The 16,488-nt window shown below is 30.1% G+C and overlaps 1 protein-coding gene across 1 annotated transcript in view; it reads left to right on the forward strand.

Moving 5' to 3' along the window:
* Positions 1–16,488, forward strand: part of LOC107452125 (uncharacterized) — a 34,545-nt gene that overhangs the window by 9,871 nt on the left and 8,186 nt on the right. The window contains exons 3-6 of the mRNA XM_016068441.4: positions 566–661; positions 9,418–9,572; positions 12,413–12,534; positions 15,763–15,955. Of these exons, the coding sequence (XP_015923927.3) occupies positions 566–661; positions 9,418–9,572; positions 12,413–12,534; positions 15,763–15,955 (566 nt within the window). The remainder of the gene's footprint in view (positions 1–565; positions 662–9,417; positions 9,573–12,412; positions 12,535–15,762; positions 15,956–16,488) is intronic.

Below are 16,488 nucleotides of genomic sequence, written 5' to 3' on the forward strand. Positions count from 1 at the left end.
GGATTATCTTTGGATGAACGAATTTTATAGTTGGATGCAAATTTCTTTAATTTGCTTAATAAGTTTTCGAGGTATTTCGAAATATGCAAAAAATAAAATTAACATTAAAGGGATCAAACTTTGGACCGCTCTCCTGACAAACCTATGGGGACCATATTACCCAGATTGAGACTATCCCATATATTTTGGGGTCAGAAATCCGAACCCGTCTACAAAAAAGGCATGATTATTCAGAAGAAGTACGTTTTTGTGTCCGATTTCATAACTTAAAATATAATCTGCACTAGTTAATTAGCATATTCGAGGTCACACCCTCAGACTTCTAAGATTAAGTCCTAGAACGTGAAAGTCCGATCTTCGGATCAAAAGTTATTCAGGGTGGTCCGTTTTTTATTTCGGCACTGTATATGTATCATTGATGCTTTTGAACTTAGAGGTGATTTATATCTGTTCCTAGTACACTTTTTACCATTAAATTATCTTAGTAGTGTTCCATACTTTTAGTATTCCAAAATATTTAAAATTGTTCTCTTCTAACATTTGAGTTGTTTGATGTATTTTATAGATTACCACCTGTTAAAATACATAATGTGCTGTCAAGAAAGAAAACGATTGCACCAAAAATTCCACAGAAACGAACGGAAGTGAAGAAAGAAAAAATGTAAGTGAAATTCGAACTTCTTTGAAAGCAGGTTTCTTATTTCATTAAAATTAAGTTTAAATGTGTAATTTTGATAATATCTAGTTTTAATAAATCACTCAAAGTTTTATTGCATTGTTGTCAAACTCATAACTTAGAAGTTATTACAAATTTTCAAATTAAGGAAAAAAATCTTTTTTTACGTACCAAAATAAATTTTTGTTAAATTTTTAAGTTGAATTTCTAATTTCAAAAATATAATTTTTCCGTGACTCGAAAATGCCAATTTATTCTAATTGATATTGTCAAAGCTATGTGAAGTGCAATGCGTTGATAAATAGGAATAATATGATTAAAAAATTTAATGAAAATCAATGGCATATACTTTTGTGACTGATTATTCAATGTTTAATTTTGTTTAATTGTGTTCCAGATATCACAAAAATAAATAAAATAAAATAAAATTAATTTTTTCGTTTAAGAAAGCGATATTTTTCTTAAGAAACTGATGCATATTTCTTTGTTCGGGAAACTGATACTAAATGTACAGCCAGTAAAAAAAGAAAGAAAGAAGGAATAAGAAAAACGGATTACCCTAATATCTTTCGAATAGTTGGTCGGATTTTCATTCTGTAAAGTGTTATGGCAATATCTCAAGGAACTCTCTTAAATTATGTATAACAATCAATTGTAACCGTGACGAAATATGCTTATTTTGACGCAAAAACGCATATATTTTTTTCGGAAGAAATAAATAAATTTTTTTATTACTTTGAATTATTTAACGCACAAAAATAACTCATAAAATCAAATTTCATGAAGTTCTGACGACGACAAAGAAAAATGAACTTTTGGCTTCAAATATGGAACATCGCCAATTTTTGGTATTGGTTGAAACAGATTTTAAGCGTCACCCAGTAATCGAGCTGCCCTTTAAGTAATTCATAGCATAAATTTTACTATTGATTATAGTAAAGTAAATGCTACCCCAAATTAAATAAATAAATAAAAATTGATAAATTTTTTTTCATAGTTATTCATTCCGTAAACTTGTCAACTTACACGGATAGGTAAAACTGATCCCAGATTAAGGAAATAAATGAAAAGTAGTAGCAAGATTTGAGTTATTCATTGCGTAAATCTATCAATCGGCACAAGGATGCAAATCTGACCCCAAATTAAAGAAATAAATGAAAAGTAGTAGCAAGGTTTGAGTTATTCATTGCGTAAACGTATCAATCGGCACTGGGATGTAAATCTAACCCCAAGGCCAAATTAAAGAAATAAATGAAAAGTAGTAGCAAGATTTGAGTTATTCATTGCGTAAACGTATCAATCGGCACTGGGATGTAAATCTAACCCCAAGGCCAAATTAAAGAAATAAATGAAAAGTAGTAGCAAGGTTTGAGTTATTCATTGCGTAAACGTATCAATCGGCACTGGGATGTAAATCTAACCCCAAGGCCAAATTAAAGAAATAAATGAAAAGTAGTAGCAAGATTTGAGTTATTCATTGCGTAAACGTATCAATCGGCACTGGGATGTAAATCTAACCCCAAGGCCAAATTAAAGAAATAAATGAAAAGTAGTAGCAAGGTTTGAGTTATTCATTGCGTAAACGTATCAATCGGCACTGGGATGTAAATCTAACCCCAAGGCCAAATTAAAGAAATAAATGAAAAGTAGTAGCAAGATTTGAGTTATTTATTAAGTAAACCTATCAATCGGCACTGAGATGTAAATCTGACCCCAAATTAATAAATTAAATAGATAGTGATAGTAACATTTTCTTTCCTCAAACAAAAACTAGGAAGAAAAAAAAAGTTTTTTCTTATTATTTGACTATTTGGTCTTGCCGTATTAAATGTATATTATTCCTAGAATTTAGATGGGTTTTTTTTCATTTAACTCGCACGCATTAAAAATGCACTATTAGAAAAGGCTTTTAAAGAGAGAAATTTCCAACTTGTTTTTTTCCAGCTGGTAAAAAGTGCAACTCCAGTGGGGCTAGTCCTCCCCATCTATTTGATTGCCTGGATGTCACCATGGAAGAGGTTCTTGAGAGACCTCTCCTTTTCCTCGATTTTCTGAAGACTCACGGCCTCATGGATCTGGTATAGCTCCGCTGCGCTATCCCACATGGGATTGGAAGCAACAAAGAGAGAAATGAAACTTTAGGCGTTATCAGACGAGGAATAGATACTATTTAGCTCAGACGAGGAATAGATACTATTTAGCTCTTGCATTCAAAAAATAAATGACTGATGTGCTGCAATTTGGCGATGTAATCTCAAAATGGAGTAATAAATACTAAATACAAATACATTCTATAGTTCATTTTTTTAAATTAGTTTTTAAACACCTTTTCTTTAAAATACGCATTTGTCTTTCTGCTGAAGGCTTAAAAATTTTTGCGAACGAATTTTTGTCATTTCACTAATCTATTAAAAGACATGAAGAGAAACATGACACATTAAAGTAACCAATTTTTGAACCTATATAAGCGGTTAAACAATAAACGAAAGCTTTTCAAAATTTTGTCTGCTCCGTATTTTGGGAAGGAGAAAGCCGAATTCTATGAAAAAAGTATTATTTTTTAGAAAAAGAGCATTGTTTGACAAAAAAGAGCATATTTCGCCACTTTTATGGTTAACTATTCTGCTTATTTTTAGAGTTTTCAGAGAGATATTACTAAAGCACTTTACAGAATGAAAATCCAACTAACAGTTTAAAAGTTATAGGATTGATCCGTTTTTTCCCGTGATTGTATATTTTGAAACCAAACTTTTGACAGCATGAAAATAGTGAATTTCTAACAACGAAAATCATGAAAAAAAAAAAAAAAAAAGAATTCAAAAGGATTTCTGAAATTATTTGCCATTTTACAATAAATTTATATAAATATATAAATAATTTTAAAACTATTATTTTTTTAATGCACTGGCTCGCTGTCTTCTTTTCATAAGTACGAGTCTGACAGTTAAGAGGCCACTAAATGATCATTTAGCGTTTATTTTGTTTCAGTTCCTTTTGAGTTTTGCAACCGAATTAGTTTATAACACTGTTGGACTTTACAATTAATACATGGGGATGAAATGAGTCATTTCCTTTTTGAACACTAGACGTTATATACAATCTCTTCCTACCTCAGATGCGATGAAAAAAGTGTGAAAAAAGCATTAAGGCAAACGTCACGAGAAAAAACGTCAGATGCGAAAAAAAACGTGTGAGAAACATCAAGGCAAACACCAAGAGAAGAAACGTTCAATGAGAAAGAACGTGAGAAAAACATCATGACAAACGTTATGAGAAAAACGTCCAATGAGAAAAAAAACGTTCAATTAGAAAAAATGTGAGAAAGACATCAAGGTAAACGTCATGAGAAAAAAAGCTCGATGAGAGGAAACCATGAAGGCAAATATAAAGAGAAAAAACGTTTATTAAGTAGAAAATGAAAGAAAAACATCAAAGTAAACGTTATGAGAAAAAACTCTCAATGAGAAAAAAAAATGCGTGAAATACATCAAGGCAAAAGTTTTGAGAAAAATGTCCAATGAAAAAAAAATGTGAGAAAGACATCAAGGCCAACGTCATGAGAAAAAACGTCCAATGAGAAAAACCAGAAAAACGTTCAATGAGGAAAAACGTGAGAAAGACATCAAGGCAAACGTCATGAGAAAAAACGCTCGATGAGAGGAAGCCATCAAGGCAAGCGTAATGAGAAAAGATGTTTATTAAGAAAGAAACGAAGTTAAAACATCAAAGTAAAAGTTATGAGAAAAAACGCTCAATGAGAAGAAAATGCGTGAAAGACATCAAGGCAAACGTCATGAGAAAAACGTTCGATGAGAAAAAATGCGCGGAAAACATAAAGCCAAACATCATGAGAAAAAACGTTCGATAATAAAAATTGCTCGAAAAACATGAAGCCAAACATTATGAGAAAAAACGTTCGATGAGAAAAAATGCGCGAAAAACATAAAGCCAAACATCATGAGAAAAAATGTTCGATGAGAAACGTTGCGTTTTTGACGAATGTGAAACAGTCGTTTGTGATTCCTGTTATACAGACTCTAAAAAATGGCGATATGGTGGAAACAAACCTTTTTTAACTATCGTTTTATCCGTTTGGTCAAGCAAACAATATTTTTCAATAATTTATTTGAAACAAGTCATACGTAATGTGTTCTGTGGAAATAAAAATAACTCTTATGTTTAAGAAAGGTTTTGGTAAAAAAATTCGTTTCTCACCCTGTAGTCCTCGATCAAAGCTGCATGTAAACGGAATAATCCTTGTTCACGAGTTCGTCAACTGTAATGAACATAACTCCCCTGTTCGATTAAGTTTACCTCAATAAATTGAAGAGTTTGTATTCGTGACCTAATTTGTGTTCCTTTAGAACATGAGGGAGTGTGTTGATTGATTGTTTAGGAAGAAATCCACCGATCAATACGAAAGAATATTAAAGTGGATGAATATGACATAGTATCCATTAGAGTCACAAAGTTGAAAGAAGAAGCTAGTCGCATTGATGTGCCCATTACAGAGCAATTGCTTTTATTGATTGGAAAGAAAGCCACCTGATGTTTTGTAGTCTGTGTTTTGTAGTATTTCAAAAGCATAACATGTTTCATACATATTTTTTATATTTAATTTAGATAATGAAGTGATTAAATTAGAGTCAATTAAGTGTGTGGTATCCAAGGCATTTATACAGCAATTAACATAATTAATTCATCATAATGCTTTTGATTTTTTTTAAATATCTACTTTATAATTGTAATTTGTTTATTACTTTGCTGTAAATGCCATTGTCTTCATAAATGAAAAGTAACATTTGAAAATACTCACGATATTTGTGAGCATTGACATTTTTTTTAGTTACCTTTAAGCAAAAAGCATTAACAAGTTCTTCCAAGTGATTAAATGTATTTTTTTATATCCGTATTTTTATCGTGTCTGTATAATTGAAGAGCTTTGAATGAAGATTATATTAATTTGAAAATTCTCACATCTGCTTAATTACGTGTAAGTGTGGAACATAGATGTATTCTAGTTATTAAGTTATTAAGTGGATTCTGTAGGTCCGTATTTTTACTATGGTCGCACATTTGAAAAGCTTGAATCAAAGAACATGTTAAGTAACATTTTGAAAATACGCACATTTGTAATTCCTGGAAATATCTTTTAGTTGTCTGTAACTGTTATTAAACAGTTGCCTGTAACTGTGGAACATTCTACCAAGTTATTAGATGGATTCTGTATATCCGTATTTCTATTCTACTGTAAAATCAGTCTACGGGCTTGGAATGAAGAACATGTTAAGAAACACACATTTGAAGGAATATTTGAAGGAATATATAGCTTTCACATTTGAAGAAATATATAGTTTTCAGTTACTTGTAGGCGAAGAACTTTTACTTCTTCATCCAAACTATTAAATGGTTTCTGTATATGCGTATTTCTTTAAAGCCGAATAATTGAAGAGTTTATAATGAAAAGCATGTTGAGTAGTTATCTGGAAATACTCACATATGAGGGCATTGATAGCTTTTAGTTATCTCTGGGCGAAGAACTTTTATTTATTCATCCAAACAATAAATAGTTTATGTATATGAATATTTTTATTATGGCTATGCAATTGAAGAATGTAAACGTGTTACGGCGAAATTATAAAATACTCATATTTTAGGGCATTGAGAAGTTTTAGTTACCTGTAGGCAAAGAATTTTTATTTATTCATCCAAACTATTAAATGGTTTCTGTATATGCGTATTTTTATTATGGCTATGCAATTGAAGAGCTCAAAATGATAAACAATGGAAAATTTTTAAAATACTTACATTTGTGGACATTGGGAGTGTTTAGTTACGTGCAATTGTAGAAGATTAATTTATTCTTCAAAATTATTAAACAGATTCTACATATCTATTAATTTATTAAGGTCATACAATTGGGTATAATATGAAAAAAACACAACTACTTCGATTTAGTAGGAACAACATATGACGCAATGCTAAACGAATGGAATTTAGTTGTTGTTTATTTAGTTATTGTTATTAGTAGTTGTTGTTATTTGTTTTAGTTGTTGTTGTTTATTTAGTTGTATTTAGTTTCAATAACTTTTCTTTATAATGCAATAAAATCTGGCGAGCAGCTATTTAAACGATCGAACACTTCGTTTGTTTATTTGTGGCTTGAAGCTAGGCTCGCAGAAAATGCCGTTCATGGGTTAAATTTAGTAGGAACAACACAACCTGTGACGTAGGCTATATTATACCCAATTGAAGAGTTTAGAATGAAGGACATGATAAGTAATAATTTGGAAACACTCTGGTATTTGCGAACCTTTAGAATATCGTTTAATAATCTGTGAAAGTAAAACATTAATTTAATTTTATAAATTATTAAATGGAACTGTTTTCAACGAAAAAGATGTTTTAAAATATTCCCTTGTAACTAATATTCTAAGTTTCTAAAATTTTCTCAAATTCACTAAAATATCGTTTTACATATTCTTTTATAACGATCTTCAACTTTATCTGACTGATTTTATAATCGAAAAAAAAACACTTCATGAGTATGATTCCAACAAAATTATTAAAAAAAAACGTTAGAGAAGAATACGTCAAACGAAGCATTTATCGATTAAAAAATTGATCAAACGATTTGCATTCATTTTGTGACATGTTTTGAAAAAGACGACATTTATTTTATTGCTAGTGCATTCAATTTGGAATACAATGTATTTTATTTCATTACAGATATAATATCCAACGCATTTTAAGAGGCAATTTGTTATGACATTCAGTCTATCATTTCTAATATTTTATAAAATATTCATTTGTAACTAATATTCTAAGTTTCTAAAATTTTCTCAAATTCACTAAAATGTCGTTTTACATGTTCTTTTATAACGATCTTCAACTTTATCTGACTGATTTATAATCGAAAAAAAAAAACACTTAATGAGCATGATTCCAACAAAATTATTAAAAAAACGTTAGAGAAGAATATGCCAGACGAAGTATTTATCGATTAAAAAATTGATCAAATGATTTGCATTCATTTTGTGGCATGTTTTGAAAAAGACGACATATATTTTTTGCTAGTGCATTCAATTTGGAATACAATGAATTTTATTTCATTACAGATATTATATCCAACGCATTTTAAGAGGCAATTTGTTATGATATTCAGTCTATCATTTTTAATATTTTAAAAGTGTATTGATTTTATTTCATTTTTTTTTTTACAATTCCATTATAAGTATTATTGGAAAATATCGAAATGAAAAACATGTTTGTAGTAGAAGGAAAAACATGTTTGTATTGGAAAATATCGAAATGAAAAACTTGTTTGTTTGATTACATATTTGACAGTTCTTAATTTCCGAAGAAGCCTTTAGTATTAATTGTGTTTGGGTAATAATGGTAATATCAGAAGTAATTTTATCAAAGAAAGATGAGGAAATTGGCAACAATTGAGGTGGTATAAAAGAACTTATTTTTTTAATCTCTAGTTATGATTATCGACAAATCGAACGCAATTGGAAATGTCTGTGATACGCCTGCATTTCCCGTTCAATATACTGCAAGTGAATTGCTCAAATAATAATAAAAAAATGTTTTCTAGTTTGAATTATATCGTATGATTTAAATAATTTATTTAATAATGTATTTTACTAACTTTTTTAGTATAAAGTTTAACGCTTCATGCTTTGACTCTTTCAAGATGTAAAAATTAATCTCTGTCAGTATCTGATGCATCTTAAAATGTTACGGTATGGATTCTATGTAACAGTATTGGTAGTGTAGGGAGGACTTTATTTTTTAGGATTCTATAAATTTTCGGAAACAAAGAAGCGAAAAAAAGAAAATGGTTTAACATTTTGGGGATAGTTTTCTTCATATTTTATTGAAATATTACATTCTTCACATTGTCAAAAAATATTACTTTTTATGATATTAAAGCTTTTTGAATCCTATGCAGGGAGTTTTTCTCATTATATATTCATTCTATTTTGGTTTCATTAATAAGAAATCAAAATACATATTAAGCAGTGAATATAGGAAAAGTTAAGCGCAATGGTATCAATCGAAGTATTCCTGTACAATTAAATGAGAAATTCATAATTACCATAAGTATTGTTTGACTCAGTTGGAGGATTATTTAACTTATTTCCAGGGAAAAAAAAGTTTTTCGGAGATTGGGGCTTTCTATTATGTTGTGATTGCAATGTAAACAAAATCAACCACAACATACAGTTAAACATATCCTCAGAAATAAATCTCTCACTTTTTTTTTCACAGTAACCCTTGAGCTGCGTTTCATGAATTTTTTTAGATTCATTTTGTCACGAAATTACGTGATTTGTGACGAAACGTGAACTCCCAAATAAGAAACGAAAATGTTTAAGGAATCTCATTGCAGTGCATAGTGGGAGATTGACAAGTAGTATGACAAAATATTTCTTTACATTTGATGAAGTTCATTTCTTTGAAGAAATGCTGATACTTATTTTGCCACTTTGACGAAATGTTCGCTCGCAGCATTTGCCAGTCTCATTAACATACAGTTAAAGGTTAATTTTATATGGAAATAAAGCTCTAAGAGTCAGAGTAATTTGGGTAATAAAAACCACCTCACTTGGAGTGTGGTCAAGGTAAGAAGCACGACTTCATGTAATCATACGTTTTTGTTATAACTGTGCAATTATTTACGTATGCTATTTCAAAGAGCTTAAGCATATTTTGTTCAATTGATTTATTTCTAGTGACAAAGAGGCTTTTGACGAATTGCCATTTAGAGACGATGCTAAGTATAGGGAGCCACGAGATAGAGGGCGTGGTCGTGGAAGAGGAGCAAGAGTGTATATTCAAACAGAAGGAACTTTATTTGGAGATGGCACTGCTTGTAAAGCTAAATCGGGTCAGTAACAAAAAATTTAATTGCTATGTACCTTTTTCTCTTTAAAAAAAAGTTTTAATTTAATGTTTATTTTTCAAAATGTTTCAAAAACAGTATTTAAATCCTTAAATGGAATTTTATTTGGAGATATCACTGCTTATAAAGCTACATCGGGTTAGTAACAGAAAAATTAATAGCTATGTACCTTTTTATCTTTAAAAAAAAGTTTTAATTTAAGGTTTATTTTTTTAAATAACCGTTAGTTGTGTCAATGCAACTATTTTAGTGGTAGGTCAACCGACCCTTATAATTCAAAGGCAGATAATGACAAATTAAAAACCGTAAGAAAATATTAAAAATTAAACATTAATTATTAAAATAGGCTAACAGGTCCTAATAAGTAATTGTTTAAAGAGGTCAGAACAAGCAGATAAAACATCCAAGAGTCGTCAATAAAAACAGTACGACTCAAGTATTAAAAATAGTAAAATCCACAGCAGCATGTCGATTAAAACCAAACCTGAAAACAAGACACAAACAGCACCAACACAAGGCGAAACTCCGTGTGAGGATCGAATGCTACAATGATTTCGAAAATCCAAAGGTTGTGAGATAAAAATAGTAAAATACATAAGGCAGTAGGGGAGAGGGGGCACATGTGAACAAATTTTTTTATTTCTTCATTTTTTAAAAAATATCATAAATTTTTCACAGTAAAGAAGTCCATATGTTTAAATAGACTTTTCTTTGTCTTATGGAATTTTTTGAGATTTTTCAATAAAATATTTCTTTACTTTATGATATTTTAGAAAAATGACTTCAATTGTTCACATGTGCCCCCAATAGGGGCACATGTGAACATGCCTGGGGCACATATGAACAAGATAAAAAACACAAAGCAATCATCATATTTCAAAGAAAAAAATCTTTAATATAACAGATATAGATACGCATTATACTGAAGGGCTTGTAGCTTACTATGTGAATTTAAATTGTATAACAGTACTGTGAATAGGAAAATAATTTTTCAGCTGCACAATAATTTTTCCGCAGTTGGGTTATTCGCAACTTCATGTTCCTCAGGAGTTGTAATGGGCCTTTTTCTTTTTTCTCTGATACTCTTTCTTCCTTTTTTTTTTTCATTTTTTCTATCTTTTCATTTGTAGCTTTAGCAATTCTGTCTTTCTCAGGTGTATCAGTTAATATGCGTGATGTGCGATCAACCATTTAATAAAAAATATAAAAAAATTAAAGAAAAAATTAATAAATTAATTATGGAAAATCAAATAATAATAATTTTAGATGCATACATATTTTTTAAACTTATAATATAATGAGGATGATAATCTTAATACTATGTAGGGGCACATGTGAGCTGTTCACATCTGCCCCAGATGTTTTGTTCTCAAGTGCCCCATCATCCTTCTTAAACCTAACTTGAAAAATAAAGAATTTTTAATTGGGTAAAAAAAAAAATAATTGTCATAAACTTACCTGAATGTTCATATAATGGTCTGCAATAGTTAATTTTAGTTTATTAGTTGATTTATACTATGCTTTCACTTGAAGAAGCGAGTGATTATAATATATACAACACCAGCTGATATAAGGAAATTGTCAGAATAGAACAACAAAATGTCTCATTGTTCTGAAAGTTTTGCAGAGAGGTAGGACTAGTACTGCCATCAATTGAAAATTTTTCAAGGTTTTTTATTTCAAATAATATTGGTAAAACATACCATGTTCACATGCGCCCCCTGTTCACATGTGCCCCCTTCTCCCCTACATAAAATACAAAACATTAAATACAAAAGGTCAAATATGAAAATATCAAAAGATATAAAAGTTAGTTTAAAGTAAAACAATGATAACATCATCTAGTAAGTAGAAAGTACTTTTATATGAATTTATGTGAAATATTGATGTTATTTAAGAGGGAGGGAACGTTTTTTCGATGTACTTAATTTCAGAGAAAATAAAAGAGCATTAAACAATAAAAAAAATTGCAAGTATTTGATAATTTAGCATTTCTTTAATCAAATATTAGCCGTCGAAAAAGGCATAAGAAGTTGAAGGTGAAATTAAAAAATTCGAATAAAATGTTTTGGAATAAGAAACTGGCTCATGTAAGCACGAATAAATATTTCTTAATTATTCCTTTGTATTTAATGTAAGCGAATTTCTTATTCAAAACCCTTTTGATCGTAGGTGTAAATGAAGTTCTTCAGCAAATTTCGTCTCTTTAAAGTAGTGAAGTAGTTACTAAATTCCAAAGTAGTTTGTAGTCACTACATTTAAAAATTAGTTGCAGTTAACTACATTTGTAACAAATTAGTTGTTGTAAACTACAAAAATATTTTAATTTTTCCGACCACTATCTATTTTATTGCGTATTTCCACTAGAAGGAAAATGATGGTTAAACTTTATTTTAAGTAGAATTAATGCACTTGTTGTACTTAAGAAGGGAGTACTTGGTTTTAATGTAAATTGTAAACTATATCTTATGAGTGATATTCATTAAATTTTATCCTACATATTTTTAGTATGCTTTACTTTTATGCAAATAAGTTTGATTAACTTCAATTGATGCAAGTTGTGCATTTTCTTATATCATTAGACTTAACTCTTTAATTCTGTCAAACTTTTAATATTCTAAAAATAATAATCATCTATCTATGGATTTTATTGAAAAACTAATCATTCTGGCAATGAATTATTGTAACAATAATCATAATAATATTCAAATTTACTAGTACACAAAAAATTGCTCTTGAGTTTAGGGATCGCTACTGAGTACTTAAGTAACAAAGAAGTAATTGTAAGATTGTTTCAATTATATTTTTCCTTCTTTTGGTATTAGAAAGAAACTATCCGAGCTATGAAAGAGCAAGTGTGTCTAGATCCAAAGTTTCTATAAAAAGAGAAGGAAATGTGAAGTCAGAAGAAATTGACATTCTTTTGGAATCTTTTAATTATTCTGAAGTAAGTATTTTTAAAATCATTGCTTTTGTTAAAGTTATGTTGTTGTTGTAGACCATTAAGGCACTGGGGATGCCATTGTTCGTAATTTACAGGGGCGCCATCTATGGTCAAGAATTCGACATCTGTCACCCCCATACGTCACAGCCTTTTATAGGATGGACTCATTCATACATTCATCCACAAATCGTAATTTTGACCTGAACCAGAGAACGATCAATCTTCAAACCAGTATCCCCAGAGGTATAATTTGTTATGAGAACATGGGTGACTTTTTGACCCGGCAGATTTAACGTGCGCAAGTCACAATGTTCGGCTGGCTGGTTTCGAACTCCCGTTTTCCTGAACGCAAGTCCGGCACTTTACCAACCAGGCTATCGTCGACTTTTTCCAATTTGTATGGTTTTGAAGCGATAGAAGTTTTTAATCAGGTAATGCTATTAATACTGTTGGAAATGTTTTGAAACAAAAAAATAATAAAACAGGTATTATTGAAAAATATATTTTTTAAAATAGATTGTAAAGGGGAAAAAATTCTATTCGCCTAACACCTAAAACGAAAGACGAGATGCTCATCACTTGCGAAAGACGAGGGAAATTTTTGATATTGACAATAGTCTATCGCTAAAGTGACGCGCGCTACGGTTTTGGTCTGACAAAAATAGAATTATGATTTCTTTTTCCATCCACTTGAAAAACGTAGCGTTTGAATTTTTTTTTTTGATTTTAAATATTTAAATACTTTTTTGTTAGTTTTATGTCTGCTAGTTAATGCCAGGAACTGATTGAAATTTCGAGTGGCTTTTAATGGAGGTCAATGATAAATGTTGTTGCTGTTGTCGTAGGCCATTAAATCAAGGGGTGCGGTTGCTCTAGTTTTCCAGTGGCGCCATCTGTAGCCGAGAATTCAACTTCAACTACACCCATACGTCACACCCGTTTACAGGACGGACCCATTCATACATCCATTCTCCACAGATCGTAATAATTAATAAATGCTACTTGTAACATTTAGAAAACGATTGTAACTTGCTTTGGAATATAGCTCTAGTTTTAATTTAATTTAAGCATGTTATTTAGTCGGAAAGCCAAAACTTCGACGATAAAATCCATCTGGTGACATAAATTCTGCTTATCGTGGTCAGGAAACGATTGAAATTTCAATTCAGAGCAGAGATCCAATTCATTTTTGAACACAACACTCTAGGCAATCAGAAAGGGTCAAAATGCCAATAAATAACGAATTCGGCTTATAGAAATGAGCAGATGGTTAAAACTCTCATTGTCATCAAGCAGTAGACAATTGCGCTCATTACTAGAAGGAAAAAGGCAGGAATTTTGATTGCTAGATGCCGCGTTCACAGACGCAAATTAATAGAAACGTAGCAATAAATATCTGGATCCTGGAAGCATTTTAAAAAGCCAATGTTTGAAGTAATTAATGTTTAATTATTAATAGAATTTGTTATTATAAATGTTGAATAGTTTTTTTTTTATAATTTAAGGTTCATAAAATTTAAATACGAAAATGAAAATTGTTGAAATCATATGTTTACATTTCTGCTACTTCTTTTTACGTCTGCTAGTAGAAAAATGTGTCTGTACCTAAATTATATCAAAGTATTTGTCGACTGGGCTGTATGATGGTCGAGAAGTTAGCCTAGTACCAGGAAGCTTTCGGGTTCGAATCCCGCTTCGGGCATGGACATGATTTCTCACTCTGCTCTATGTGTCTTTCTTGAGTCGTTGGGGTGACGTCGATCAGCCTATATGGTGCTCACAAAAAAAAGATCAGCAATATTGCACGTTACGTATCACGAGGCTATATGTTGCCAAAATTGGTGGGCACAGGAAAAAAATTAAAGTGATAATTATAAGTGATAATTTGAATAGAAATATTATTCATTGGAAATATAAAAGTTTACCCAATGATATTCAGTAGTTATTTTATCATCTTGCTCACTTTACAACGGACAATTATGACACCAATTTACTTCAGAAAGTTTGCGCACTTTTGTTTTGCATTTTATTTTCTTATAGCACACAGTGGCCAGCATCCAAGGTTTCGTGGCCAAAATTTGTATTTCGATAAAATTTGTTTCAAAATTTGGGGTTTTCTATTTAGGGGTTTTTATGTGCAGGTAAATTGAATTCATAGTTGAAATTTTGAAATACACTAAAAATACCCCCCCCCCCCAAAAAAAAAAAATGGCGACTGAAATATGGACAGAAAATATAAAAATAATAATATAGTACGTTCAAAGTTAAATATAGTAATGAAAATATAATAATTTTCGTAATTTTATATTAAAAATGAAAACCAAATTATATTTCCGAACTAATGTAACAAAATAACGCGAAATAATTACAAAATAACGCGAATTAATTAAGAAATAACGCGAAAACATGAAGAAAAAAAAACATAATTTTTGTTTTTCTGTATATTTAGTCCATTTTTGCAATGCGGGCAAAATGAATCAGGTTTTTTCGAAAGAAGAAACATCAAAGAAGACAACAAAAAAAAGTTTAGCTAATTACCTCGTGGAACTTTTTGGAACTAAGTTTCGTAAGTCATTCAAACATTGTAAAATATCAACTGATAAGATAAAAACTATAAGTTTGTCAAGAGTATTAACTTATCCAACAAATTGAAAAATTGCACTATAATTTCAGACTAATGACTCTGATAAAAATGTAACAGTAAGGAGAAATTCCTATACATATATTTCTGAAATGAAAATAAGAAAGTTACATTAAAAAAATTTTTTTTTACATATTTTTCATTACATTGTACTTTTGTCAGTCCAAATGTTTGGAATGATTATGAATACTTACTTTGGGCTATACTAAAACTGCCTACACATATTTTAGTTGAAAATTTAATTTTTGACTTTTGTCCAAAGATCATGGTCTTCTGGCCCACAGTGCAGCGGACGATTAGATTGCGCATTGATAATGGCGGATTTGTTGCAAAGTTTCCTTTATGACTTATGACTGGCAAAATTTTTCAAAATTAGAACAGTTAATTTTCAAATAAATCCTTATTACTCTCTCCTCATATACGCAGAATCTTACCAATAAATAAAAAATCGGTATATATCCGTAAAAATAAATGAAAAAAAGAAACAGAATTGATAAACAATATTATTTTTTAAAGTATGCTTTTTTTCATACAACTGCGAATCATTTTTACATTATTCACTATTAAATATTTTCTTTGGGGTTTTTTAGGGTGAAAGCGATGAAGAAAATGACTTAAAGCCCGTACGATATCCGTACGTTAAAGAAAAACAAGAAATCAAACAAGGAATAAAGCAAGAAATCAAACAGGAAATCAAGCAAGAAATAAAAAAGGAAAATATTGATGAAGTTGATGGTGACAAAAGCAATTTTAGCATTGAAGATGTTAAAAAGTTCATAAAAGGTCAGAATGGCTAATTTACAATTAGATAAATACTCAAATTAAACTTCAGATCACTGACGCAATTTTTAAAAATTTTCTCAGTTTATGCTAGTTTGGTCATTGCTTTCTAAAGAATTCATATTTCAGATCCTATTGCAAATATTTCAGAGTTGTGTTCACTACCAACTGCGCACAATACCACAATAACGTCGGACATCTATCGGATGAACTTAGTGGCCAAAGAGTTGTGCCCAAGTTCCTCGATTCTATATATAATTCTATTATATCGATTCTGGACATAAAAGACCATTCTGCTTTTTTATATCAAGAATATTTATCAAAAATGTATTTGTAAGAATTAATGATCATCATACCAGTATCACAAGAGAGTATTAAAAGGAGAGAAAAAATCTTGATTTAAAGAAAAGAATGAATCGTAGAGCTAGTTTAATTCATCCAGCATCTATAAAAACGAACAACGTTTAGTACTTTTTTTTTCTTCTTCAGAAACCATTGAATCGGCGTCTAAAAGCTATTTTCACGTTAAAATTCTT

This window comes from Parasteatoda tepidariorum, chromosome 1 (assembly GCF_982258835.1).
Source record: "Parasteatoda tepidariorum strain Cologne lab strain chromosome 1, Ptep-v5.0, whole genome shotgun sequence".
In the NCBI taxonomy this organism is placed as follows: Eukaryota; Metazoa; Arthropoda; class Arachnida; order Araneae; family Theridiidae; genus Parasteatoda; species Parasteatoda tepidariorum.